This window comes from Osmerus mordax, chromosome 23 (assembly GCF_038355195.1).
Source record: "Osmerus mordax isolate fOsmMor3 chromosome 23, fOsmMor3.pri, whole genome shotgun sequence".
NCBI classification, from domain to species: domain Eukaryota; kingdom Metazoa; phylum Chordata; class Actinopteri; order Osmeriformes; family Osmeridae; genus Osmerus; species Osmerus mordax.
The window spans coordinates 2,851,097-2,875,083 of record NC_090072.1 but is presented as its reverse complement, the minus strand read 5'-3'; the positions used below and the strand labels follow the sequence as shown (position 1 = coordinate 2,875,083).

At 49.4% G+C, this 23,987-nt stretch overlaps 2 protein-coding genes across 3 annotated transcripts; one reads left to right on the top strand and one right to left on the bottom strand.

Annotated features, from left to right (window-relative positions):
• Positions 1–185: 185 nt before the first annotated feature.
• On the bottom strand, positions 186–5,934 carry faah2b (fatty acid amide hydrolase 2b). Its single transcript, XM_067261488.1, has 11 exons — positions 5,660–5,934; positions 4,972–5,054; positions 4,559–4,695; positions 3,697–3,906; positions 2,908–3,027; positions 2,589–2,724; positions 2,091–2,214; positions 1,522–1,641; positions 1,138–1,249; positions 809–994; positions 186–596 (listed from the first exon to the last, which is right to left on the bottom strand). Exons 1-11 carry the CDS (start codon positions 5,843–5,845, stop codon positions 421–423), a joined length of 1,590 nt encoding a protein of 529 aa, XP_067117589.1. The 5' UTR covers positions 5,846–5,934; the 3' UTR covers positions 186–420.
• Positions 5,935–8,584: 2,650 nt separating this feature from the next.
• On the top strand, positions 8,585–22,811 carry tesk1b (testis associated actin remodelling kinase 1b). Of its 2 annotated transcripts, none has more exons than XM_067261487.1 (12): positions 8,585–8,741; positions 9,295–9,548; positions 9,684–9,934; positions 16,165–16,286; positions 16,461–16,509; positions 16,989–17,135; positions 17,391–17,473; positions 19,490–19,580; positions 19,717–19,800; positions 20,216–20,302; positions 20,443–20,536; positions 20,963–22,811. In XM_067261487.1, the coding sequence occupies exons 3-12, from the start codon at positions 9,755–9,757 to the stop codon at positions 22,087–22,089; spliced, it is 2,064 nt and encodes a 687-aa protein (XP_067117588.1). In that variant the 5' UTR covers positions 8,585–8,741; positions 9,295–9,548; positions 9,684–9,754; the 3' UTR covers positions 22,090–22,811. The 2 variants fall into 2 exon arrangements, with proteins under 2 accessions (XP_067117588.1, XP_067117587.1); XM_067261486.1 differs by having other exon boundaries at positions 9,295–9,578.
• Positions 22,812–23,987: the final 1,176 nt, after the last annotated feature.

The window sequence follows — 23,987 nt, the reverse complement described above, 5'->3', positions numbered from 1 at the left end:
AAGAAGTTTCAGTATAAATTAGCCTTACTGAGTATTTTTACTTGGAGCAAGGTTTATGCAATTGACCTTTTTTCAAGTTATTTCGATTATTTTATGTTTTTTTAAAAGCAGAACTGCAGATAATACAGTCCATGTATAATTTACTGATAGAATTTCAGGAAGGAACGGTACACAACGTAGTCATGTCATGCAAAAATATTTTATTAGTTGTGTGCAAAAAGGCAACTATACTGAAACTGCCACGCGTTGATGCTGAATCCCCTGACCACAGGACTGGTCATGTCCAACAGCAGTCAGGTGTGTACCAGCAAGCCACTTGAATTTACTTCTGAATCAAAGGGATTTTAATTGGAAAATAAATAGGCATGGTTTTGTCTCCAGCCAGGCCAGGGAAGAGGTCTGGCGTGGGGGGTTGAGGGCTCAAGAGGCACCAGGGTCCCTCCAGCCCCCAAAGGCCTTCTCCAGGTGCAGGGCCATGGCCAGGGGCAGCCGGTCCCGACTCTTCCCAGCCACCAGCTGCACCCCCAGGGGGAGGCCCTCCTCACTCAGCCCCAAAGGACACTGGGTCACGGGGAGGCCCAAGATGTTCAGGATGCCTGGAGAGGTAAGAGGGGGGGGTTACATTTAGTCATTAAGCAGACGCTCTGATCCAGAGCGACTTACAGTAAGTACAGGGACATTCCCCCGAGGCAAGTAGGGTGAAGTGCCTTTCCCAGGGACACAACAGTCATTTGGCATGGGAATCGAACCGGCAACCTTCTGATTGGTAGCCCGGTTGTGCATTGGACAACCGGTGTGTTGGTCTCACCAGTGTAGGAGAAGTTGAAGGGGGTGAAGAGAGGGTGGTGGTGTTTGGGGGCCAGGTGGGGGTGGCTGGGGTAGAGCAGAACCCCATCATCCCCCAGGAGCTCCTCCACCTCCTTCTGAAGCTGCTCCTTCAGCTGGAGGACGAACGGAGACGCTTTGGAGCTGGTCATCTCGATCAGAACCAGGCCTGGAAACACACCCAGTGACGGACGGACGTCGACACACACACAGACGTCTGCACTGGTAGTGGGCCCACACACCCTGAATGGGAAGGCTGTGAGGCTCACGTGTCAAATGTAATTTATTCATTCGTCATTCGTGGGAAGTTACCAATGGCAGCCATGGTGTGAGATGACCTTCCCACCGTCCACTTCAGCAGTTCCCACACGGGCCTCGCTGGCTTCCCCGGCTCCCCCAGCAGCTCTGCAAAGGGTTGGGGAGGCTGACGACACACACACACACACACATGTAACTAGCATGTCATATACAAGGTACACATCTTCACCAGTTTGCTCCACCACACCCTATACTTTGACCCACCCTCCAATCACAACAGCTGTTACTGCTATACTGACCTGATCTGCCTGAGCTCAAAGCAATAGACACAAGCAGGTGACCTAGTCTCATTCTCCACTCCCATACAGTAGCTAACATAACATCATGATTCTAGCACCATAACATCCAGGGTGGTGGTGGTGAAGGTGGGAGCCCCACCTTGCCCTCGTGGTCAGGCAGGTTCATGAAGGTGTTCCAGATCTGGAAGGAATACTTGAGGCCGTCCAGTTGCACTTCCTGAACCCTGACCCCCAGGTCAGCCTCCAGGTGCTCCACCACCTGTACAAACTTCCTTAGGATCTGGCTCACAGGTGTTTCAGAGAGACTGAGAAAGGTGTGTATGTGTCTGTCTGGGCACGGGTGTGTGTGTGTGTGCTTGTGTAGAACCATATAGAATTTAGGTTTGTCCGCTAGGAAACGGTTGAGAAGCAGTACCAAGAATTACAATGTACCCTTGCTTGTTACAAATGGCAAATTGTGTGTGTATATATATATATATATATATATATGTGTGTGTGTGTGTGTGTAACTTGTCTAACTACATGCTCTTATTGTGCTTCCCTTTGGGACTTATTTGGTTTTCAAAATGTATGCATCATGTTTGGCTACCCGCTATGTTTGGGGCTATCTAGTTGTTATGATCAGTGACCTATGCATTTGTAAAGCTCTCTCTTGGAAGTCGCTTTGGATAAAAGTATCTACTAAATGCATAAATGTAAATGTGTGACACTCCCCTTTCTCTGGGCGTGAATGAGCTGTTGGTCCACAGGAGACACCAGAAGAGAACCACCATCATGAGGGACGGTGAAGATCCTCAGTTTCCTAAGGTCCACCTCCGTGGATAGAGACAGCCTGGACACACACATTTACATTTAGTCATTTAGCAGACGCTCTTATCCAGAGCGACTTACATTAAGTAAGTCACATTCCCCCGAGGCAAGTAGGGTGAAGTGCCTTGCCCAAGGACACAACGTCAGCTGGCATGACCGGGAAGCGAACTGGCAACCTTCGGATTACTAGCCCGATTCCCTCACCGCTCAGCCACCTGACTCCCTACACACACACACAGCGATGTGATGTATCCGTCTAATAACACTAATTCTTGTTCCTACTGTTACACCGCAACTTCACAAAGTATTTCACGTAGACTTGTTAGCATCCCTAATACAAACGTCTCTGGTCTATTCTCATGGCAGAGAACACAGTAGGTGTGTGTGTGTACGTACTTGTGAATGTTGGGCCCAGCCATGATTCTGAGCATGGGCAGTAGGTCCTCAGCATAGCGACACATGGGCCCCGTGCTGAGGTAGTCGGCGTGGAGACCAGAGGAAGGAGGGTACTGGTGCTCATTAGAAACCACCCCTGGATAAACCACACATTCATAGTCAGCATGTATCAACTATTTGTTTTATTTTGTTGTTACTTCCTTCATTGCACCAGAGATATGTCACCCCCACAGGGACCGACCAACACAGAGCCACGCACACTCAAACACCCCCACAGACAGGCTAACACACACACACACACACACACACACACGATCACCTGGTGTTGTTTTATGGCCAAATATTCCATTGAAGAAACACGGCATGCGGATGCTCCCTCCGATGTCAGACCCCACCCCTATGACGGACCCAGCTCCTCCCAGCAGACTGCCCTCTCCTCCTGGAGCCAAGGATGAAGAAAGGAGAGACACAACAGAAGGGAGAGACCAGCAGCATGGTGTGACCTGATGTGATCGTAAAATCCAAAAAGGTACTAAGTCCTCAGAAATACAATTGACCATCCAACCGTCTCCACCTCTCGCACTGAGGTCAAATTGTGCAAATGTTTGTAAACCTGATAACATGCAAACAATAAGCAGTAACGGTGCAATTGCAATTAGGCGAACACATCACATCCTGTAACAATGTCTTATTTAGATAGGTAGTTAAAGGCAGGGTAGGCAATGTTGTTGAGAAGCACTTTTTGTCATATTTGCCGAAAGTAACTTCACGTGTTGATAGCAACCAATATATCTCAAGGTTTGACGGTAATATTAAATCATTCCGACATCTGTGGGCATCGCAATACTGTAATAAACACGACCAATCATTAAGGGGTACCCTGACTATTGATTAGACGGGCTACCTGTCTGTCTACCTACCTGCACGCACTCTGCCCCTCCACTCAATGCTCATTACTGTAGTTTTGTGGGAGTGGCTTTGAAGGGAGGAGGTGGGATATTTTGGTTAGAATCGTGTCAAAAATAAGCTAAAATAGCTAGCTTCTCGCAATTTGCCTACCCTGCCTTTAAGTACTGACTTCGTTAGTTAGCCATGCCTCGTAACAGACCTGAGCTTCCCCCAGGTATCCTCTCCAGGTCGTAGGGGTTGTTGGTGATGCCGTAGAGGTGGTTGTGGGACTCCAACCACATGCACAGTTCGCTGGAGTTGGTCACGCCCAAGGGGATAGCCCCCGCTCTCTTCAGGTACGCCACGGGGGGCGAGTCCACCGATGCCAACACTCGCTGCCTCGACAATAAGCCACCCGAGTTGGGCATGCCTAGGGAAGGAAATGAGGAGAGAGGAAGGAAGGGGAGACAGGTAGGGACCGAGAAAGAGAGCAGGAGAGAGGAAAGTAAGAGAAGTAAAGGAAATTTACATGTATTCATTTAGCAGACGCTTTTATCCAAAGCGACTTCCAAGAGAGAGCTTTACAAGAAGTGCATAGGTCAATGATCATAAACGACGAGATAGCCCCAAAAACATTGCGGGTAGCCAAAACATGAGCATACATTGTGATAAGCAAATGAGTGCCAATGGGAAGAACCAGAATAGCATGTAGTTAAACAAGTTACAAATTAAACAACATGAACCTCAAGAGTGCAAGAGTGTACCTGTAGGAAAGCAAGCAACAATAATATAATTTACAGCGAGTACAAGTAGTTAAGTCAGTTACAACTAACCAACAAGTGCAGCAAGTCCCTCAATAAGTGTCATTGTGTTCCTGGAGGGAATAAACTAACATTGGATCCAACAAATCTTTCTTAATGTACTCCCGGAACAAGTGTGTCTTTAGCCTTTTCTTGAAGGTGGGGAGACGGTCAGTGTCTCTGATGGAGATGGGGAGATAATTCCACCATTGGAATGACGAATGTCGTGTGTGTACTTGTGTGTTTACAGGAGTAATGGTCAGTGGGTACTGTGCACATTACCTTGCAAGGAGAAGGCCTCTTTGACACTAAGGGGGACCCCCAGTAGAGGCAGCTTGTCCTTCAGGACCTCCTCTCCCCCCCTCTCCTCCACAACCAGCCTGTCTGCCTGGGCCGCCTCCTGCAGGGCAACCGAGAACCTGGAGAGAGAGGAGGAAGGAGGGGGAGAGAGGGGAAGAAGGAGGGAGAGAGGGGGAAGGAGGGAGAGAGGGGGAAGGAGGGAGGCGTAGAGAGGAGGAAGGAGGGAGAGAGGGAAAGGTAAAGAAAGAAAGATACAAGGCAGGGCAAAAAGTATTGTAAGAGGTATGAAGAGAGATAGATGAGAGAGGTAGGAGGCAACTTAATAGAAACAGGAGGAGAGGGAACTGTGATAGGGGGAAGAGCATGAGTAGAAGAGAGGTGTAACATCTATTTACCTGTCCTTAACCATGGCATTGATCAAAGGATTAATCTCCTGGATCCTGTCTATGTAGGCCTGTACTACCTCCACACTCAACACCTGCTCAGAGACCAAAACACAGTTAGTGTGCGTGTGTGCGTGTGTGTGTGTGTGTGTGTGTGTGTGTGTGTGTGTGTGTGTGTGTGTGTGTGTGTGTGTGTGTGTGTGTGTGTGTGTGTGTGTGTGTGTGTGTGTGTGTGTGTGTGTGTGTGTGTGTGTGTGTGTGTGTGTGTGTGTGTGTGTGTGTGTGTGTGTGTGTGTGTGTGTGCAAGATCAAGGAATCAAAAGGTTTTATTTTACTTTAATATCTACACCAGGGCTATCCAACCCTGTTCCTGGAGAACTACTTTCCTGTATTATTTCCCTTCCAACACCAGCTGTAATGAACCCCATTCTGCTTGTCAAACTGCCACCAAGTCTGCTGGATAAGGGTCAGAGCAAAAACCTACAGGACGGTATCTCTCCAGGAACAGGCTTGGACAGACCAAGTTTACATTGTCCATTGTTTTTATGGCTGCTGTAAAAAATAAATAAACCATACTATGGAGATAAAAAATAGTTTCTACACAGACAACGCATCTTATACGATCATACCACGGACACTGTAGCTAACGCCCAGATAACGGAGTGACGGACGAGACCAGAGTATCACTTCATGAACTGACCTCTCTAAGACGAATCTTCTCCGCGAGCTGCATCGCAGACATTGTCAATAAGGGATTGGTAACTGGTGGGAGTTTTCTAGGTTGACCGGACTGCCGCGGCGACAGTAACTTAAACATCACGAATAGTACTCCCATGCACGCTTCGAGTAACCATGCATTTATTCGCTCAAGAACGGTGAACGCCATTATATTCCTTTGCACTAGACTCGTAACAGGTGGATAGCAACAACTCGAAAATGCATTGCCTATGTGAGTTTACACCCTTTTTTGTAAACAGCTGTCAGCACGCACCAAGTTGCAGTCTTTAAATAGGTAGATTGACTGCTGGTGTCACATGATAACATTTGAACACGATCGGTCTTGACGGAGACCAATAGCCTATGTTTTGATAATTAGTTAATGGTTAACGTTTTAATGGTTGTCCTGGGCGTGTACAGCTAATAATTTACATTTGCTTTACCTTTGCTCGCTTATGTGTGTATGCAATAAATGCGTATAGATATGAATATATTGTAAAGCATGTTTATCTCAATTTATGGAGTGAACGTTATTGGTTCCATGTCATAGGCTGTGGTATGAGTCATATTCTTAGTCTAACCTTTTATAAACCTGTCCGGAAACCTACTTCTGACCAGCATAATATTGATATTATTTTGTAAGTGTAAATTTAGGCTACATATATTTAACACTAGGTGGCAGCATTGTTATGCATCGGATATCGGCGCGCCATCAGATATAACTATCACGTAGGCCTCCAACCTCTGCAATGCAGGTCAGTGGGTAGAAACATTGTATTGTATTTCCCCTACCATCAGCATATCCTTTCTCATGCATTTCTAACCAGTTGGTGAAACTTTCACCCTACCATTTTTACAAGATACGGTGAGTTTGTCTGAATAGTCCTTTTTAAATTCACAAATGTCTTTTCGATCAGTACTTAATTTTGCCTGTGTTACAGACCTAGAGCCTCGAACTTACGCATGCATTGGCAACCTGACCAATTTTGTGGTTCTCTTCAACCCATCGAGCATCAATAAAACCCCACAGAAATTCCCCCAAAAGTCTGTTTAAAACTAACCAACCAATCCATAGGCCACAGTCCAAAGCATCAAATAAGCTGTCCTGAGTTCCTCTCGTAGGGGAACACCCTCTGTCCTCTCTCTCTCTCATGCCGGATTGTCAAGTCAACCATGGGGCGTGTAAGGACACGCGGAAGAGTGGTGGGTTGTCATGACACCTGACTGAACTCGTGGCAGTGTATAAACCCCACAGACGTGCCCCATCAGACAGAGTTGTAATGGAGCGTGTCTGTCCAACATTCAGAGATGAAAAGGATGCTGTGTGTAACATTTATCGGCATGTTTTAATGGATGTTTTAAAAGGCAGATGTGTCTTTGCTGAGACAGGTCCTGAGGGTAATATGATATGGGTCTGACACACACACAGCTATAGAAAAAGGGGGGATACTGTATATTTCTCTCTCCTCCTCACCTCTATTTAGTATATATTGTATCTATTATTTAGATGGACAATTTGGGTTCAAACCATTTCTAAATACACAAAATTATATTTGTTATTGTCTCTTCAGTCTATGGCTAATAATTTACATTATAGTCAGTCAGAGACATCTACCATAGCTTTAGATTTGAGTGCTTCCAGACTTTGTCAAAATCTATCGCATTAAAATGACTTTGATTTCTCTAATTGTATCACACCTCGAAGCAAACCAAGGATTCCGTCATTTCTAAATGGAGTCTAATTTACTTTAGAATCCCCAATGGGTCGAGCAGAATTATTTTTCATCCACTTCGGCTCGTGCAGAGGCCCTTTGTTGCCCTCTAGAGTGCCGCGTCTGTCCCCTGGGGAGGACCGTGTCCAAGCAGGCTTCAGCAGCAGGCTTCCGGGGTGGAGGAGAGAGGGGGTACCCAGAGGAGCATGTGGTGTCCCCTTCCTCCGACCCGCTTCCCTAGGGGGCGCGGGTCGCGTGGAACAGCTGGTGAGCTCCAAAAACCAATTTAAGCCCCCTACCTCGCGACCTCGCGGAAGCTCTATCGTAGACCGGTTCTGTGATGGGGAAATGATGTGGACGGAGAAAGGAGGATCGTTAGCACCTGCAGGAGGCCGCTAATTAGGTCCAGGCTGCAGAAGGTAGGACGGTTATAATGACATGTGAGACGCATGCATGCGCTCTCTCAAGATCTGACCCTTGGCCTATTTGAAGGTCCATTGTTCATGAAAAATTGCTCTTAAAGGTGGGCGTGAATAACTGACATTCAGTCTGAGAGGGTGTGTGGCCTATGCTGACAAAATATATTGATGTATATATAGTTCAGTACAGGCCACCTCTTCAGTCTGACTGATCAAACAAATACACAGTTTTATTCTCTATAAATAAATGAGTAGCTACTCTAAATAATACATGTGATGTATGTCATTATCCGTGTCGGTGGTGTGACTGCTGGGATTGTTTTTCGGGTTCATCTATTAGTAGACTGGGTTCTTAGTCAGATTGGAGGTTAGTAGGCAAAAGCTCAAAGCGTTGCATGATAGAATGTGGGCACATTGTGTCATAATCTGAAGTATGTCGATGTGTGGTGCGAGGTGGCGCTACACTGTAAAGAAACAATTATAGTTTCTTTGAACCGCAGACGACGCGTTGTCTGTTTTCCACCATGTCACAGCAAACTGCTGAAATGATAAATTATTGTAGCCAATAAGATAAACGTGCGCATTACGCAACGGTGTGTTTACTTTGTTGGAAATAAGGTTACAATAAAGGTTAGGTGAGAAACGGTTCATTAAGCGCCGCCGCAGGTGAGGTTTTGCGGTGTTCACGTGCGGACACGCCCATATCGCTTCTTCCAATAGCCAGCCGCTTGGAGAAGTCTCACTGTTTTCTTCTTGCAGTCCAGAGAGCACGGCCGCTCGTGGCAAGGCAGGGGAGGTAAAACGAAACCGAGGACAGTGTAAAGGCGGGAGGAGGTAGACAAGCCTGATTAATTAGTCAAATAAAGCCTCGGTAACCAAACACTAGACTCGGGGTCAAGGCTGAAGACATCACTGTACCTGTACAAAAGGCTAGGTAAGTCACATTCACTCATCCATTTATGGCACAATTCCTAATTGTTGTATTATTAAAAAATATATACCCTATAAGAGTAGCCTAAACATGTAAGAGTAGGTCAACCTTGGTGCTATAACGTAAAAGCAGTCTGATGAACTACAGTGACAGGCGAATAAAACTCATGTCAGCCTGGCATTTATAATGTATGATCCGCATAGGCTTAAGCTGTGTTGGAAGTCACGATAGGCTACACCGTTCTACGGAGTGAGCGTGTTCCGGTCTCCTTGTGCCATGGGCGATTCTACCACTGCGTAACTTATTTGCCGGTTTACGTGACCGCGTTTTTCAGTGATCAACTGAGTGAGCAATCAGAAGATCGTTTTGAATACCGTTTGATTGGATCCGTTTCAAACAGCCTCTATGTGTGCAAAGTGTGGTTCAAAACAACGATAATATATTTCTGTCTCAATGGTCCATATCAAAGCAGGCAGAAATAACCATTCCTACAAACAAGAATAGAAACGACATTTATGTTATGTATTTACGTCAAAATGACTGTTTTCTTTTTAAGGACGGTGCTGGTTTGCACGCACAAGAAACCGCACGAGGAAACCAGGCTCCAGAACGGTGAAGGAAAGGAGTGTTTAGCGTACATTGCCCGAACACACGGAGGAAACTGACTGCGAATGTTGCCAAGACAGAAGCAGGCTACGCAGTTTCTCCTGGAGAAATAGCCGGCCCACCTTCGTTTCTCTGAAGCGTCGCGGAATCGTCACACGCACACGCCGGGCGATGCGGCATGTAGGCTGCAAGTGTTGGAAATTCGTAAGTTGGGGAAAACCGCTGTCTAGTTAGGTAGGTTACAGCGTTGGAGAGTCTGGGATTAATTCGGCCTTTTACGCTGTGTTTGCAACTAAATATTATTGTGAAGCCAATTTGTTTCTTCGGACTCCGCTTCAGACTGGAAAAATGTAAACAGACGGGTTGGATTCCAAACTGCGCACACGTCCCCCCCTCCCGGGATATTCGCGATGGAGCGGGTCGAGCCGAACCTGGAGACATTGGAGCCCCCTATTCACAGCGCCCATGGTCCGAACCGGATCAGACCCTCGTCCTACCGGGCGCTACGCAGTGCCGTGTCCAGTCTGGCCCGCATCGACGACTTTATATGCGAGAAAATTGGTTCAGGGTTCTTCTCAGAAGTGTTCAAGGTGAGACAGACATCCTGGTAATAGTTCTGACTTACACACGACCAATGCTGTGACATTCCCGAGTCATAATCTTAGACTCATTAGAATGAAACATGGCTGTAGTTTGTTACCTGATACAAGATGTTGTAGGCTAACCCTGAGCAGGACGGATACCAGCCTGTAATGTGGTCTGTTTACAATCTTGGCTTCTAAACCATCACAGAAGACATGGTAGGCCACAGGAGGTATGGTGCTGTAGGGGTTGTTGGAAATAGCATAGACAGAATAGCATAGATTACCTGGTAATGGACCTGATAAACCATCAGAACAGATCAGCATTATTATATGCAGGTCTATGTTGTTTTAGAGGTGATATCCTTTATTGTAGGGTACGAGGGACCAACTTACACTGTTTCTTTTGTCAAACTCGCAGGGAAATTCAAAGACTAGCAGATATTTGCATGCATGCTTGTTACAGTTTCAGTCCTGAAGAAACGAATGGAATGCTGACAACAAACGCTTAACTACCATAATAACGACCAACTACAGAGCATTGCGTGATAATGGTGTAACTATGGAGATAATGATGATGACACCATGTTGACCTCACTGACATCCCAGTGGGCTTGAGTCTTCCCCACACATTCTAGAACAGTGTTCAGGTGACCTGTGAACGTTGCCCAGGTGATCTTAGTTTAGGGAGTCAGGTGGCTGAGCGGTGAGGGAATCGGGCTAGTAGTCTGAAGGTTGCCAGTTCGATTCCCGGCCGTGCAAAAATGACGTTGTGTCCTTGGGCAAGGCACTTCACCCTACTTGCCTTGGGGGGATGTCCCTGTACTTACTGTAAGTGGCTCTGGATAAGAGCGTCTGCTAAATGACTAAATGTAGTTCAGTTGTCCACTGTCACAGCCTTCTGAAGTGATGGGCAGAACCGGCTAGATGTGACCCCAAGTCTGCACACTCTTACTTCAGACACAAACATACTTCTCCTTACACAATGTATTTCTGGCACTTGGATCAGGGGCCTTGCTGAGACATCAAAGGTCAAATATGTCTTCGTGGACCAGTTGATAAGAGTGCAGAGAAGAACTATCACTGTGGCTGGCTGTATAGTCACGCACTCAACCTGTGCCCTTTGAATGGGCAATGAACATGCAAATGACCTTGTGTTTACCAGCTGTAAAGATGCCTGGCATTGATTGAGCAACTCGCCCTTTGATAATTGGATATAAATGCAAATTTGTTACACAGACGTCTTGAGTTCAGCTGTTCAGTTCAGGAGGACGTTGTGCCAATGGTAGCCCCGTGATTGAGCTTCGAAGGAGAGAGAGAGGGAAAGAGAGAGAGGGAAAGAGAGAGGGGGGGAGTGAGAGGGAAAGAAAGAGGGAAAGAGAGAGGGGGGAGTGAGAGGGAAAGAGAGGGAAAGAGAGAGGGGGAGAGAGAGGGGAGGGACAGAGAGTTCTAGAGAATTTCCCTCTTACTCCTTCCTTCTCCCTCTCTCTCTCCCCCCCTTTTCATCTCTTTCCCTCTCTCTTTCCCTCTTTTTGCCATTGCCGCTCTCCCTACCTCTCTCCCTCTCCCACGCATGCAGGGCATAGAAACTGTGCAGACCTACACATTTAGGCACGTCTTGTCAATGTCTCTTTGGCGTCTCCGGTAATTGTTTATTTCTCTCCCTCTCTGAGGCGTAGACTCTGATGTTCCCGTGCAGCCAGCCAGCCAGCCAGCCAGCCCAGAGACCCTGGCACTGTGCCACTGGGACTTCTCTGTTGTAGCTCCTCCACTCGCCCTTCACAACAGATCAATGAAGGATCGTGCTCATATCAGCCTGCCAAACCGGCAGGCAGGCAGGCAAGCACTCAGCTAGGATACAGGCAGCCAGTTATAGGCATCGAGATGGGATATCGGCCAGGTAGACAGTTGGCTATGAGACTGTCTCTCAAGCAGTCATCCAATACTATTATGCAACAGGAGAGGAGTGGAGTGTGCGTGTCAAGACAAATCCTTCAGGTGCTTTAAATTTTTTTTTAATCTTTAATATTCTTCAAAGACAGCAGGTCTCCTTAGATGCCTGTCTCGGCTGCCTCTTTTCTGTCCTTTAGTTCTTTCACGCTCTCTCTCTCTCTCTCTCTCTCTCTGTCTCTCTGTCTCTCTGTCTCTCTGTCTCTCTCTCTCTCTCTCTCTCTCTCTCTCTCGCTGTCTGTGTCGCTCTTTCTCTTCAATCCCTTCAAAATGCCCACTAGACTGTATGAATCTTGGTGTTTGTCTGTTTTTCTAGCTCTGTCCCGCTCCCACTCTCTCTACCTCATTTTCTACCTCATTCTCTACCTCATTCTCTACCTCTCTCTACCTCATTCTCTACCTCTGTCTCTACCCCTCTTTCTCTACCTCTCTCTCTACCTCTCTCTCTCTCTACCTCCCCCTCCCTCCGTCCATGCGTCCCCCCTCTCCTGTCTCAGATGGGCCTGGCCCGGCCCTCCAGCGGACTGCTCAGATTAGAACACACCATGTCACCGCAGAACCACAAATAAACATGCTCATTGTTCCAGTGTTCCCAAAAACATGGGAGGGGATGATTCTGTATTCTTGTGATATTAAAACACAGTCTACTGATCAAGGAACACTCGGTACCTAGCCACACCTAGGACGGCGTGTGTGTGTATTTGTGTCAGGGTTTTCCGCGGCGCTGTGTCTTTAGCGATGCTAATCGCTGTTTACGAAAACGATGCATCATTGGCGTTTGCCAATAAGTCAGGACTGTCCAAATCAGGTGCAGTCAAACGAGAAGAGTTATCCCAGGTAAATATTGAGTCATGTTAGTAATTAGCATTCGCTCACACACACACTCTGGCTGTCCCAGTTGTGTGTGAAGGGAAACCACCGTGTTTTCGAAGGTACTCTCCAGTGAGGGGATCCACCTGGGGTCTAGGGGAAGATCTGTTGGAGAACACCTCACACAACCATGGGAGAGGGGCGACGTTTTGGACTAGCTGGCTGTATTCTAACGGGTCTGTGGAGCTTGAGGTGTCTGATTTCCTCGGTGACATTAGTTGAATTACTGCTTTTGTTGTGTGTCAGGCAGGACACCCCTGAGGAGGTGTTGGACTGCAGAGGAGAGGTCTGTCAGGCCTGCTGGAAACATCAGCCTCAGGAGACCAAGCTGACCACACACACACAGGGACACACACACACACACAGGGACACACACACACACACAGGGACACACACACACACACAGGGACACACACACACAGGGACACATGCGCTTGTTCATCAACTAGCACCCTTGTGCTTCCTTGTGCTTATGGTTGGTTACAAAGAGAAGGATTAAGAGTCAATCTGCATGTGTTCATTGGCTGAAAATATGTGTGTGTGTTTTCATTGGCTGGTGTCTTGGCAGTGTGGAATGGACTGCTAGTTTTGACTTGAAGCTCCAGGGCTTATCACAGTGTTTTCCATCTCCCCTATTGTTTTTCTGCTCTCCAGTCAGGGCTTGCTCCACTGTCAGTCAAGTGTGTGTTTGTGTGTGTGTGTGTGTGTACGCACCCTATTTGTTAGTGTTGTACATGGGCACAGCCCAGTCAAGCTGAGCATGCATAAACATTTAACACAGCTCAATCAGTGTACGTACTTGGTAGAATTTGTTGTCCTGTGCTCCTGTGCTGTGTGGATCAGTGCCCGTGCCCCAACATCCCTTAGCGTGTGTGTGAGAGGAGCTTGTTATCCACAGCTAACGCCCAACCTACAGACTGAGGAGGGAGGGGTCTGGAAGTAAATAAACATCTCAGGTGGCGAAGGTGTGTGTGGTGGTGGTGGTGGGGGGGGGGGGGGGGGGGGGGCGGTGGGGGGGTGGAGCAGGAGGTGTGTGTGTGTGTGTGTGGGAGTGGAGCAGGAGGTGTGTGTGTGTGGGAGTGGAGCAGTGGAAAATGTTTTTGCTGTGGAGCAGAGGAAGGCTCCATTTGATGCCCTTCACCCCGCGTGTTCATACTTGTCACCGCCAGCCCCACACTCCACAACAACACACACACACACACACACACACAAAGGGATCTGAACTGGTGTTGCGTAAGGATTGCTGCAGCCTGTGTGTGTGTCAACTAGCTGGTTTGTTTTGTGAGTGTGTGTGTGTGTGGGGGGGGGGGTGGTGAAAGGCTGCTCGGTGCCTGGTGTTGTGTAACACGCTAAGTGGTGTGTGTGTGTGTTGTCTAGACGATGGATCATGTACTATTCAGTGGATTCCAGGTAGTGGGAGATGAGGATCTCCCTGCTAGCCCGATGATGGACATTACCTGCCTGCCCTTCCCCCCACCTCCTCACGTAAACTCTGTGCCCCTCTCTCCAGCCCAAGGGACATCTTCCCCTCCTGTGTTTTTTTATTTTTGAGCAGATTGTTTTAGCTCCTCCTCATCTCCTGTGTTTACAAATCTGTGTGTTGAAATCGAGACTCGGGGTCACCCTGGGGGCGAGCCCGCAGCCAGACCAAGTGCACCCGAGAGGCCAGTGGTTCAGGGTGCAGGCGTGGTATTTGTCTACACATGTTTGGTTTCCCCGGATCTTCTAATGACAGTGCACATGTTCACTCCACTGGTGACCTTTCCTCTGCTCCAAGCCACACTTTTCTGTCTCTCTCTCGTGTGTCGGGGAGGTTTCCTGTTTAACACTGTATGCAACGTAACTTTTCCATGTTGGATTTGAATCTCTGCAGCTTGAGGAACTGCTGTGTGCATGACTGTGTTTGTGGAAGAGTGCGCTCTCTCTGTAATGGCGTGTAAATGGTGTGGTCTAGGTCAGTTCGGGTGATATGCTATCTTTTATAGTCCGAAATGAGGTGTGTGTGTGGGGCCTGGGTGATCTGGGCGTCTCCAGACCTGCCACTTGAACATCACACCTACACACTCTTCACTCCTTATTATGGAACGCTGAGACACACACACACACACACACACACACACAGCTTGGTGGTCCCAGGTGCCGTCTCACACAGTGTTGCCAGTGTGATGAGCTCCTCTTCTAGCTGGTGGGTCCTGGCTGGGAGCCTGCGATTAGGATGAGTGGCCAGTTGTTGGTTTGAGGTGAAATTCTGCAGGGGGACGGCACAAAGCGAGCGTCCAGACTGCACACACACTCACCTCTACCGAATCTGCTAGCTCAAGAGCTGGCTCAGGTGTGTGTGTCCAGACAGCCTGGCCAGCAGTCCTGCTATGCAGCAGCACAGAGCAGGCGTGAACAGGGATCTCCTCCTGCAGACACCTACATGGTTGCGCAACGGCAACCATGTAGAGACAGAAATTACATGTCGTGTAAATAAGATAAATGACATAAGGCCGTTTAGTTTGTTTAATAAAAGAGCAAGCTATAGACCTGTTTTATAGGAAAGGTAACCTTAAATGACTTATTTTGTGATCGGGCACTATATATATATATATAAAAAAGTTTATTTTATTTTTATTAACTTGACCTTGCGGGGGGGGGGGGGGGGGGGGCTAATATAATGGTAGGTGAAACACTGGCTCAGTGTATCAGTGCCTTACAGTCTGCAGCTGTGTGTGTGTGGTGGATGTAAGGGCAGAGATGGACTCTTATTGACTGCGGCTCTGTCCGGAGACGCACACTAGCCTTGACTTAACTGAGTTAAGATCCCAGCAGGGGTGTGTGTGTGTCTGTCTGTGTCTGTGTGAGAGACAAAGTGGGTGTGTTGAAGTCATCATGGCTCTCTGTACTGCACCATCAGGTGCTCTGAACCACTGGGCTTGTTTACATCCAAAACACAGTCATGACATCACCTCTAACGCTGGACCTGACACACACACACACACACAGTGTACTTGCACACGCACACTCGCACCTATAAACACCCACGCACTCACTTTCACGTAGCATCCGCCTTGACATCCAGTATATTTACATTTAGTCATTTAGCAGACGCTCTTATCCAGAGCGACTTACAGTAAGTACAGGGACATTCCCCCGAGGCAAGTAGGGTGAAGTGCCTTGCCCAAGGACACAACGTCAGTTGGCATGACCGGGAATCGAACTGGCAACCTTCGGATTACTAGCCCGACTCCCTCACCGCTCAGCCAACTGACTCCCATATGTGTGTATATGCACACAGGCTTGTGCAAACTTCCTCTCTGTCACTACCATCAGACGACACACACACACATATTCTTTGACATCAAAGGACACCTGTCGATGAACACGCGCGTTCTGCCTCGTGGAGAGTGGTCCCCTGATGGCGTGTGTTTGTGCAGGTGCAGCACAGGAGCACGGGGCAGGTGATGGCCCTGAAGATGAACATCATGGCCAGCAACAGAGCCAACATGCTGAGGGAGGTGCAGCTGATGAACCGTCTCAGGCATCCCAACATCCTCAGGTGTGTGTCTGTCTGGGTCTCTGTCTTTCTCACTTTCTCTATCTCTCCGTCTCTGTCACGGGACAGACTCATGTTGAGGCCGTGTGTGTTTCTCTCTTTCTCACTTTCTCTATCCGTCTGTCTCTGTCCTGTGTTGACTCATGTTGAGGCTGTGTGTGTCTCTGTCTCTCTCAGGTTCGTTGGAGTGTGTGTTCACGAGGGGCAGCTCCACGCGCTGACAGAGGTAAGAAGACGGTATCTGGACGTCCTGCTAAGGGACCAATAGTGTGTGTCGGGGGGGAGGGGGTTCTGGCTGTCACGTTGGATCACACAACTCCACCTGACATATCCCCTTGCGTGACTCGCTGAAAGTTGTCATGGTTACATGTTGGGTGGGGAAACCTTGGTGACCTGCTTAGATCGACAGTTATCGTTGTCATGGCAGCAGTCCGTGAAATTCTTCAGATAACGCTCTGGATAAGAGCGTCTGCTAAAATGACAATGACTGAGGGCAAAGTGACCTGTTACCCAGTCTTTTGATTGACACCTGTCATTTCTACGGTTGCAACCATGATTTCTATATTTATTTTTCCTAAAATCTCAAATGTATGCCATGACAAACGCCCGTCGCTATGCGGTCACAGCCTGTTTGATTTACGTGTGCTGTGCTTGACGTGTGCTGTGGTTGACGTGTGCTGTGCTTGACGTGTGCTGTGGTTGCAGTACATCAACGGGGGGAACCTGGAGCAGCTGCTGGCCAGTGAGGACTACCTGTCCTGGGCCTCCAGGGAAGCCCTGGCCCTGGACATCTCCAGGGGCCTCCAATACCTCCACAGCAAGGGCATCTTCCACAGGGACCTCACCTCCAAGGTAGGGGGCACACTCACCCAGCTGACACAACATCCTCACACAGAGATACGTGGATGAACACACACACACACACACACACCTGTCTCAAGCACTGAACCATGGATGAACACACGCTTGCATTTTAAACGTGACCGCCAGTCTGTACTTTCTTACTCACACAGACATATGTACGCACACGCGCACACACACACACACACACACACACACACACACACACGCACCAGCGTTAACAGACGACCTGTGTCCTCTCTGTAGAACTGCCTGGTGCGCTGGGAGGGCAGTGCGTGGTCGGCCGTGGTGGGGGACTTTGGTCTGGCAGAGAAGATCCCAGAATACAGGTCAGCCATCCCGTCATCCCTTCCTATCAGCACACGCACACCGATTAGATAAGAGCCCCGCCTTCCTTCCTCTCTCTCTCTCTTTTCCTTTCTCTCTCCTTTCTTTCTTTCTCGTTTTGTCACTTGATCGCTGCGTGAGCATGCACGCACGGACGTGTTTCTCACATGCGTGGTTCCCCTCTCTGTTCCAGCACCCTGCCTCCCTCTCTCTCTCTCCTCCCCCCCCTCCCTCTCCATTTCTCTTCTCATCCCACCATCGCCTCCCTCTCTCCTTTTCCTGGCAGAGCATCAGACAGTCAGACCAGATCTCTTAAAAAGACCAGTTCTCAGACCAGATCTCTTAAAAAGACCAGTTAGTCACCAGAAAAAGACATTTTTCCAAACAATGCAGACGCCCCCTCCCCCCACCACCAAAATAACAACCTGTGGTCTTGTACTCCTGGAACTGTTGGTGTTTTAATCCCTGTTCCGGGGGGGGGGAGGGGGGGATGGGGAGCGGAGGGGAGCGAATAGGAAGGCTTGTGTTGAGTCACTGCGCCGGTGTCAATATTTAATCTGGCATTTCCTGACGCACTTGAGTCCTGGTGCTCACACACACACACACACACACACACACACACACACACACACACACACACACACACACACACACACACACACACACACACACACACACACACAGGTTCTGTCCGGTGTTAGTTTACGATGCTGACAGTCCCACACCATATTCAACTCTCCCCCTCACCCTGGTCTGGGTCACCTTAGGTCACTAAGCATCCTTGCCCCCCTTTGCCCCTCCTTTCCTTATTACCATGGCAAAATGTGTCAGCATTTTGTTTTGAAAACACCCTTACTGTCTCTGAGAGGAGTCAGCTGCTGGCGTGTGTGTGTTTGTGTAATGTCAACAGTTTCGGCCTTTCCTTGTGTGCAGTTGTGTGTCCCGTTACCAGTTTGTGTGTGCGTGAATGTTTGTGGATGGGGACGGGCATTTATTGTGTTTCATTGCCAGGTCGTTTAAATGTTTCCGATTGAAATTATGAATAATGTCGATAAGAATAGTAACTGGTGTTGGTCAGGACTTGTGTTATATAGGTTTGAACACAAGGCTCCTCTTTGTTTATCTAGAGGAAGTCAGCTGCTCACTTTGTTTCTCCAACATCATGTGCATTCAGCTTCTCCTTGTTTCCACCACAAAGGAAATAACATCTTTGCATTTCGGAGTATGCAGCATTCAGATAGCCTCTGGAAATTGATTAATTTAGTCAGCAGAAATGTGTAGGTTACTAGATATGTGTTTGCCCCTGTATTTGTGGGAGGGATAAAATAAGGTTTTAGGAAACGGCTCCAAATAAGGTCAAACTATTCCAGCTCCCTCCCTCTCCCTTCCCTCTCTCTTTCTATCTCTCTCTCCCTTTTTCTCTCCCTCTCGGTTTCCCTCTCTTTTTCTCTCTCTCTCCCCCTCTCCCTCTCGGTCTCCCTCCTCTCTCTGTCTCCTGTCCTTAGCTGACTGGTCTCTCTCTCTCTACTTCTCCAAACAGTGTTTACAGTAACGTGTCACTCCCCCCTCTCTCTCTCTCTCTGTCATCACTTCCTCTGTTTCTGCAGCATCAGAGCCCAAAGTAGCAGATGGAAATAGCTCCAAGAGGAAGTATCTGCCAGCATAGTCTGTGTGTGTGTGTGTGTGTGTGTGTGTGTGTGTGTGTGTGTGTGTGTGTGTGTGTGTGTGTGTGTGTGTGTGTGTGTGTGTGTGTGTGTGTGTGTCTGTGTCTGTGTCTGTCCCTGCTGTAACACATTTACCATTTTCCAAAACAATACTATTGTAACAGGCAAAACTCAGGGAATTCTGAAACAGGCATGCATAAACAACCTACTAGACCTGTGGCACCACTCGCAAATACAATTACCTTCCGTGTCGGGATCTGTGTGAATTAGAGCATGGTGATGATGCTGTGCGTGTGTGTGTGCGCGTGTGTGTGTGTCACCCAGCTCTAACCTTCAGGGTTTCTCTCTCCGCAGTGAGGGGACCAATCAGGAGCCTCTGGCTGTTGTGGGCTCTCCCTACTGGATGGCCCCGGAAATGCTGAGAGGAGAGCTGTACAATGAGAAGGTATGGAAGGAGGAGAAGAGGGGGAAAACTGGTGTTGATAAGGAAATGTCTTTCAACTTGCAGAGGATGTTAAATAAGTTTCTTTTTTTCTTTCTTTCTCCTGTCAATTCCCGTCCTCTCCTCCACTTCTCTCCAGGTGGATGTGTTTTCATATGGCATCGTCCTGTGTGAGGTCATCGCCAGGGTACAGGCTGACCCTGATGTCCTCCCTCGCACAGAGGTACGACCCCTGACTCCAAACTGCCCTAAGGTTCCATCAAAGAAAACATTTAGTGTTTCAATATTTCAAATGACTTTGTCAAAAACATGTCTGTGTATGATGACGACGTAAGGAGAAAACATCATACGCAAGCTCGAGGGAATGTGAAGGAATATAAAATAATGTACTCCGTGTCATCTCATCAGACTATTTTTTCCAAACTCGCTCTGTAGGTCTCTGCTGTAGGTCAGTCTCCCTCCATTAGAGAACTCTACATTCCCTTTTCTTCTTCTCTCATATCCATCACAGCTCACTGGAGCAGAAAACAAAATCCCTCTCAGTCTCTGGCCCCCTGAAGTCCTCCATCTCTGTAGTTGATTGGTGTGGTCTGGTAGTGTGTGTGTGTGTGATCATGGTGCTCTGTGCTCCTGTCTAGGACTTTGGTCTGGACGTGGAGGCCTTCCAGCACATGGTGGGAGACTGTCCGTCATCCTTCCTGGACCTGGCCGTCACCTGCTGCAATGTAGGACCACTGTCCTGTTTGGCTCTCTCTCTTTGTCTTCTCTCTCGCTCTCTCTCCCCCATCAAACCCCATTCACACGTTCTGTCTCTCTCTCCCATCAATCCTCGTTCACCAATCCTCTCTCTCTCTCTCTCTCTCAGATGAGTGCGGGCCGCCGCCCGCCGTTCTCAGAGATCGTGGCAGAGCTGGAGCAGAGAGAGACAGAGACTCAGAAAGACCAACCAGCAATGAAGGGTGAGACTGAGGAGGGTTAGTCTGGGAGACTGAGGAGGGTTAGTCTGGGAGACTGAGGAGAGTTAGTCTGGGAGACTGAGGAGGGTTAGTCTGGGAGACTGAGGAGGGTTAGTCTGGGAGACTGAGGAGGGTTAGTCTGGGAGACTGCCTGTGCAGTCAGGCCTTCAGGGCTGGGCTGGTGTCCCAGCAGCATCTATAGGGCAGACTGCAGGTTTACATCATTCTGGTGAGCTCAGCCAGTGGTTTATAATGACTGACTTCTGCCCTCCATCTCTCTCGCTCTCGCTCGCTCTCTTGCTCTCTTTCCTAATGTCTCTCTCTCTTTCCTTCTCTCACTCTCTCTTTCTCTCTCTCTCTCCCTCTCTTCCTCTCTTTCCTTCTCTCGCTCTCTTGCTCTCTTTCCCTCGCTCTCGCTCTCTCTTCCAGTGTCTGTGTCTCCTGAGCTTGACTTGGCGAGGAGGCGGTCCCTCCGCGCCCCCTCCTCTGACCCACGGCTCTCCCGCAGCAAATCAGACATGCTGCCCCCGGCCACGCCCCCGACGCTGGCCCTGCCAGCCCGCGTCAACCCCTTCTCCCAGAGGGAGGACCTGAAGGGGGGCAAGATCAAGCTGTTTGACACGCCCAGCAAGTCCGTCATCTCCCTCACCTTCACCCTCCCCCAGCCCCCCAGCCCGGACAGCTGCCACCCCACAGACCCCCGCGGGGACGGGGGGGCGGCCCCCCGTGGACGCCACCGGCGCTGCCATTCGCTGCCGTGCACCCCCCCTCCGGACATCGCCACCCCCCAAGAGTTCACCCTGCCCCCTGGAGACGTCCCCGAGGGTGAGGAGAGGGATGGGTGGAGGGCGGATGATGGAGAGAGCGAGGAGCTTAGTCTGGGAGGCTTGGAGGAAGAGGAGGAAGAGGAGGAGGATGAGGGGAAGAGAGAGAGTGTGAACCTCCCAGCCGAAGAATCAGGTCTTCCCCTCGACCTCGAGCTGCTGTCCCTGGAACAAACGGAGGAGGAAGAGGAGGAGGAGGAGAACGCAGTGGAGCCGATGGACTGCACCAGCTCTCCGGACAAACTGGACGGCCCTCTCTCTCTTTCCTCTCCCTCGCCCTGCTCCTCTCCCTCCCCCTCCCTCTACACCAACGGCTGGGCCATCAGTCCCGTCTCCAACGCCCCCCCCTCGCTGCCCCCGCTCCCCATCCTGGACAACAACAACACCACGGTGGTGATGAGCCACCCCCTGGCCTGGGGGGCGCCCAGCAACAACGGGTACGGCTCCCCGTCCGAGGGGGGGGACCCCCCCGGGGCCCCCTCGCCCTTCGGCTCCAGCTCCGGCCACTCCCTGGACCAGCAGGACGAGGTCATTTCCTGTCCGGGCTGCTGCCTGGCGGGCTTTCGCTTCCCCTCGGTGTGTCTGCGAGGCCCCCCGCGACGGAACCCCTACAAGAACTTGAACGGGGACACGGCATCCGCCAGGGGCCTTCTCTACAAGGGGGGGCCCAAGGGGGGGCTCTCGCCCTCCTCCCCGGAGGCGAGCAGGGTGCTGCCTGGGGCACAGACATAGGCGGCTGAGTGTTGGTAGTCTGGGCCTGCCTGCTCTGCCCGGCACAGCCCTGGTGGGCTGGGACACATTCCACTCTGCTACCAGTTGTGTTGATGCTGCTGCCCTCTGCTGGACTGAGGTTGTAAAGTCAGCTTTTGAACGGAGCTGAATGAAGCTTACCTGAACCGTCTCGTTAACCCAACCAGGATCCTTTGGTTCTGTCTAACCAATAAGAAGCAGTGATGCTGCTTGTCCCTCAGCATGAAACACTCCCATTGGTCCAGGTTGTTGGGTGTGACGTACTGTGACTGTATGAATGTTCCTGCCATTATCCTTGGACGATGCCTCCACACCCCCAAACCTAGCGACTGTATGTACTCTAACTGGCTGATGATGATGATGATGATGATGATGCTCAAATGAGGAATGTTGTTATGACGAGTATTATTCTAATGTTATGATTTGGATGTTGTAGTCATCGGGATGGGCAGTTTGCCTTGTTAAGCTCAAGAGCTGCACAGTGTACCTGTGTGTGTGCATGCGTGCATGTATGTGGGTCTGCAATGAATCGTGTGTGTGTGTGTGTGTGTGAGCGTGTGTGCTGGCTGCTTCTTCTCCCTGATAAAGCACTTAAACCGTGTTATTATTACAGATATTGTTATTATTTTGTCCCGTTTCGAGACCAAGCTACAAACAGAGCTGTACAGATTCCTATTATTTAAAAATGCTGTTGAATAAAAACATAGAATGGAGTCCTCGTGTGGGTTTGAATTTGTGTCACGCTCTACTTTGCTCATGTGGTCAGATTTTTTTTTTTGCCATTTAGCAGACGCTCTTATCCAGAGCGACTTACAGTAAGTACAGGGACATTCCCCCGAGGCAAGTAGGGTGAAGTGCCTTGCCCAAGGACACAACGTCATTTGACACGGCCAGGAATCGAACTGGCAACCTTCTGATTACTAGCCCGCTTCTCTAACCGCTCAGCCACCTGACTCCCCTCTTCCCCTTCAGACGCGAGCGATTCCCCTCCTCACGTGCAGAGCTCTATAAAAGCCGTGTGTCCTGAGCGCTTCCTGTCCTCTGTCATCGGTCTCCGTCGTCACCTGCCCGTCAATCTCTCCTCCATCCGCACAGGTAAGTGTTTCGTCACAGTATTCACATCAGTTGATCTTGCTCTTGAATCTTGGTGTGCTGCTCTGAGTTTGTTTGTACGTGTGTACGGAATGTTCCATGGAGGATGGAGTTCTGGTTCTGGTGGGAGTTCTAATGGATTCTTCTTCTCCTCCAGAACAAAGTTCATCCGGTACAGCTGGTTTCCATGGGGACCACAGGCGCGACAAGAATCCTCCAGTTGAGCGTGTTCTCGGGAGTCTTTGTGGATGCCGCTTTCTTCCTCACAGGTGTGTGTGTGTGTGTGTGTGAGAGAGTGAGAGAGAGATCTACCTAAAACATATTCCTGTCACACTTCATAAATTGTTTACACAGCCTCGACTGATTGATTGAGTCAATGTCCAGTAGGTGTGCGTGTGTGTATGCTTCGGTGTGTCTGTGTCTGAGACGGGCCAGTCAGTGACTGTTCTATTTGGGGCTGCCTGTTGCGTGCCTGTCTCCAGGGTCGCACAGTTCCAAGTGTGACAGCACGGTGGATTCCCTGGACTTAAGCTACCTCCTGTGGTGGAGCTGTTCCCTGGACAACCCAAACACCACCTACACCGTCCAGACCAAACAGCAGGGGTGGGCCTGAGCTCAGTACACACGCACACACACACACACGCGCACACACCACGAAGCTTACGGAAAATCAGACCGAATGAATGCCGGAGGGTTATGTACATCCAGCAGGTGTCTGAGACTCACATTGTCCTCAGAGAAAACGAGAGGAAGTAGATGATGGTAGTGTTTTAGAGAAGAGGTTGAGT

Coding starts and splice junctions, on each gene's coding strand:
- faah2b (XM_067261488.1), bottom strand. CDS start 5,845: ATGGCGTTCACCGTTCTTGAGCGAATAAATGCATGGTTACTCGAAGCG. Junction 4,696..4,971: donor AATGCCATGGTTAAGGACAG/GTAAATAGATGT, acceptor CTCTCTCTCCAG/GTTCTCGGTTGCCCTGCAGG. Junction 2,215..2,588: donor GCTGGGCCCAACATTCACAA/GTACGTACACAC, acceptor GTGTGTGTCCAG/GCTGTCTCTATCCACGGAGG.
- tesk1b (XM_067261487.1), top strand. CDS start 9,755: ATGGAGCGGGTCGAGCCGAACCTGGAGACATTGGAGCCCCCTATTCAC. Junction 17,474..19,489: donor GAGAAGATCCCAGAATACAG/GTCAGCCATCCC, acceptor CTCTCTCCGCAG/TGAGGGGACCAATCAGGAGC. Junction 20,303..20,442: donor TGGCCGTCACCTGCTGCAAT/GTAGGACCACTG, acceptor TCTCTCTCTCAG/ATGAGTGCGGGCCGCCGCCC.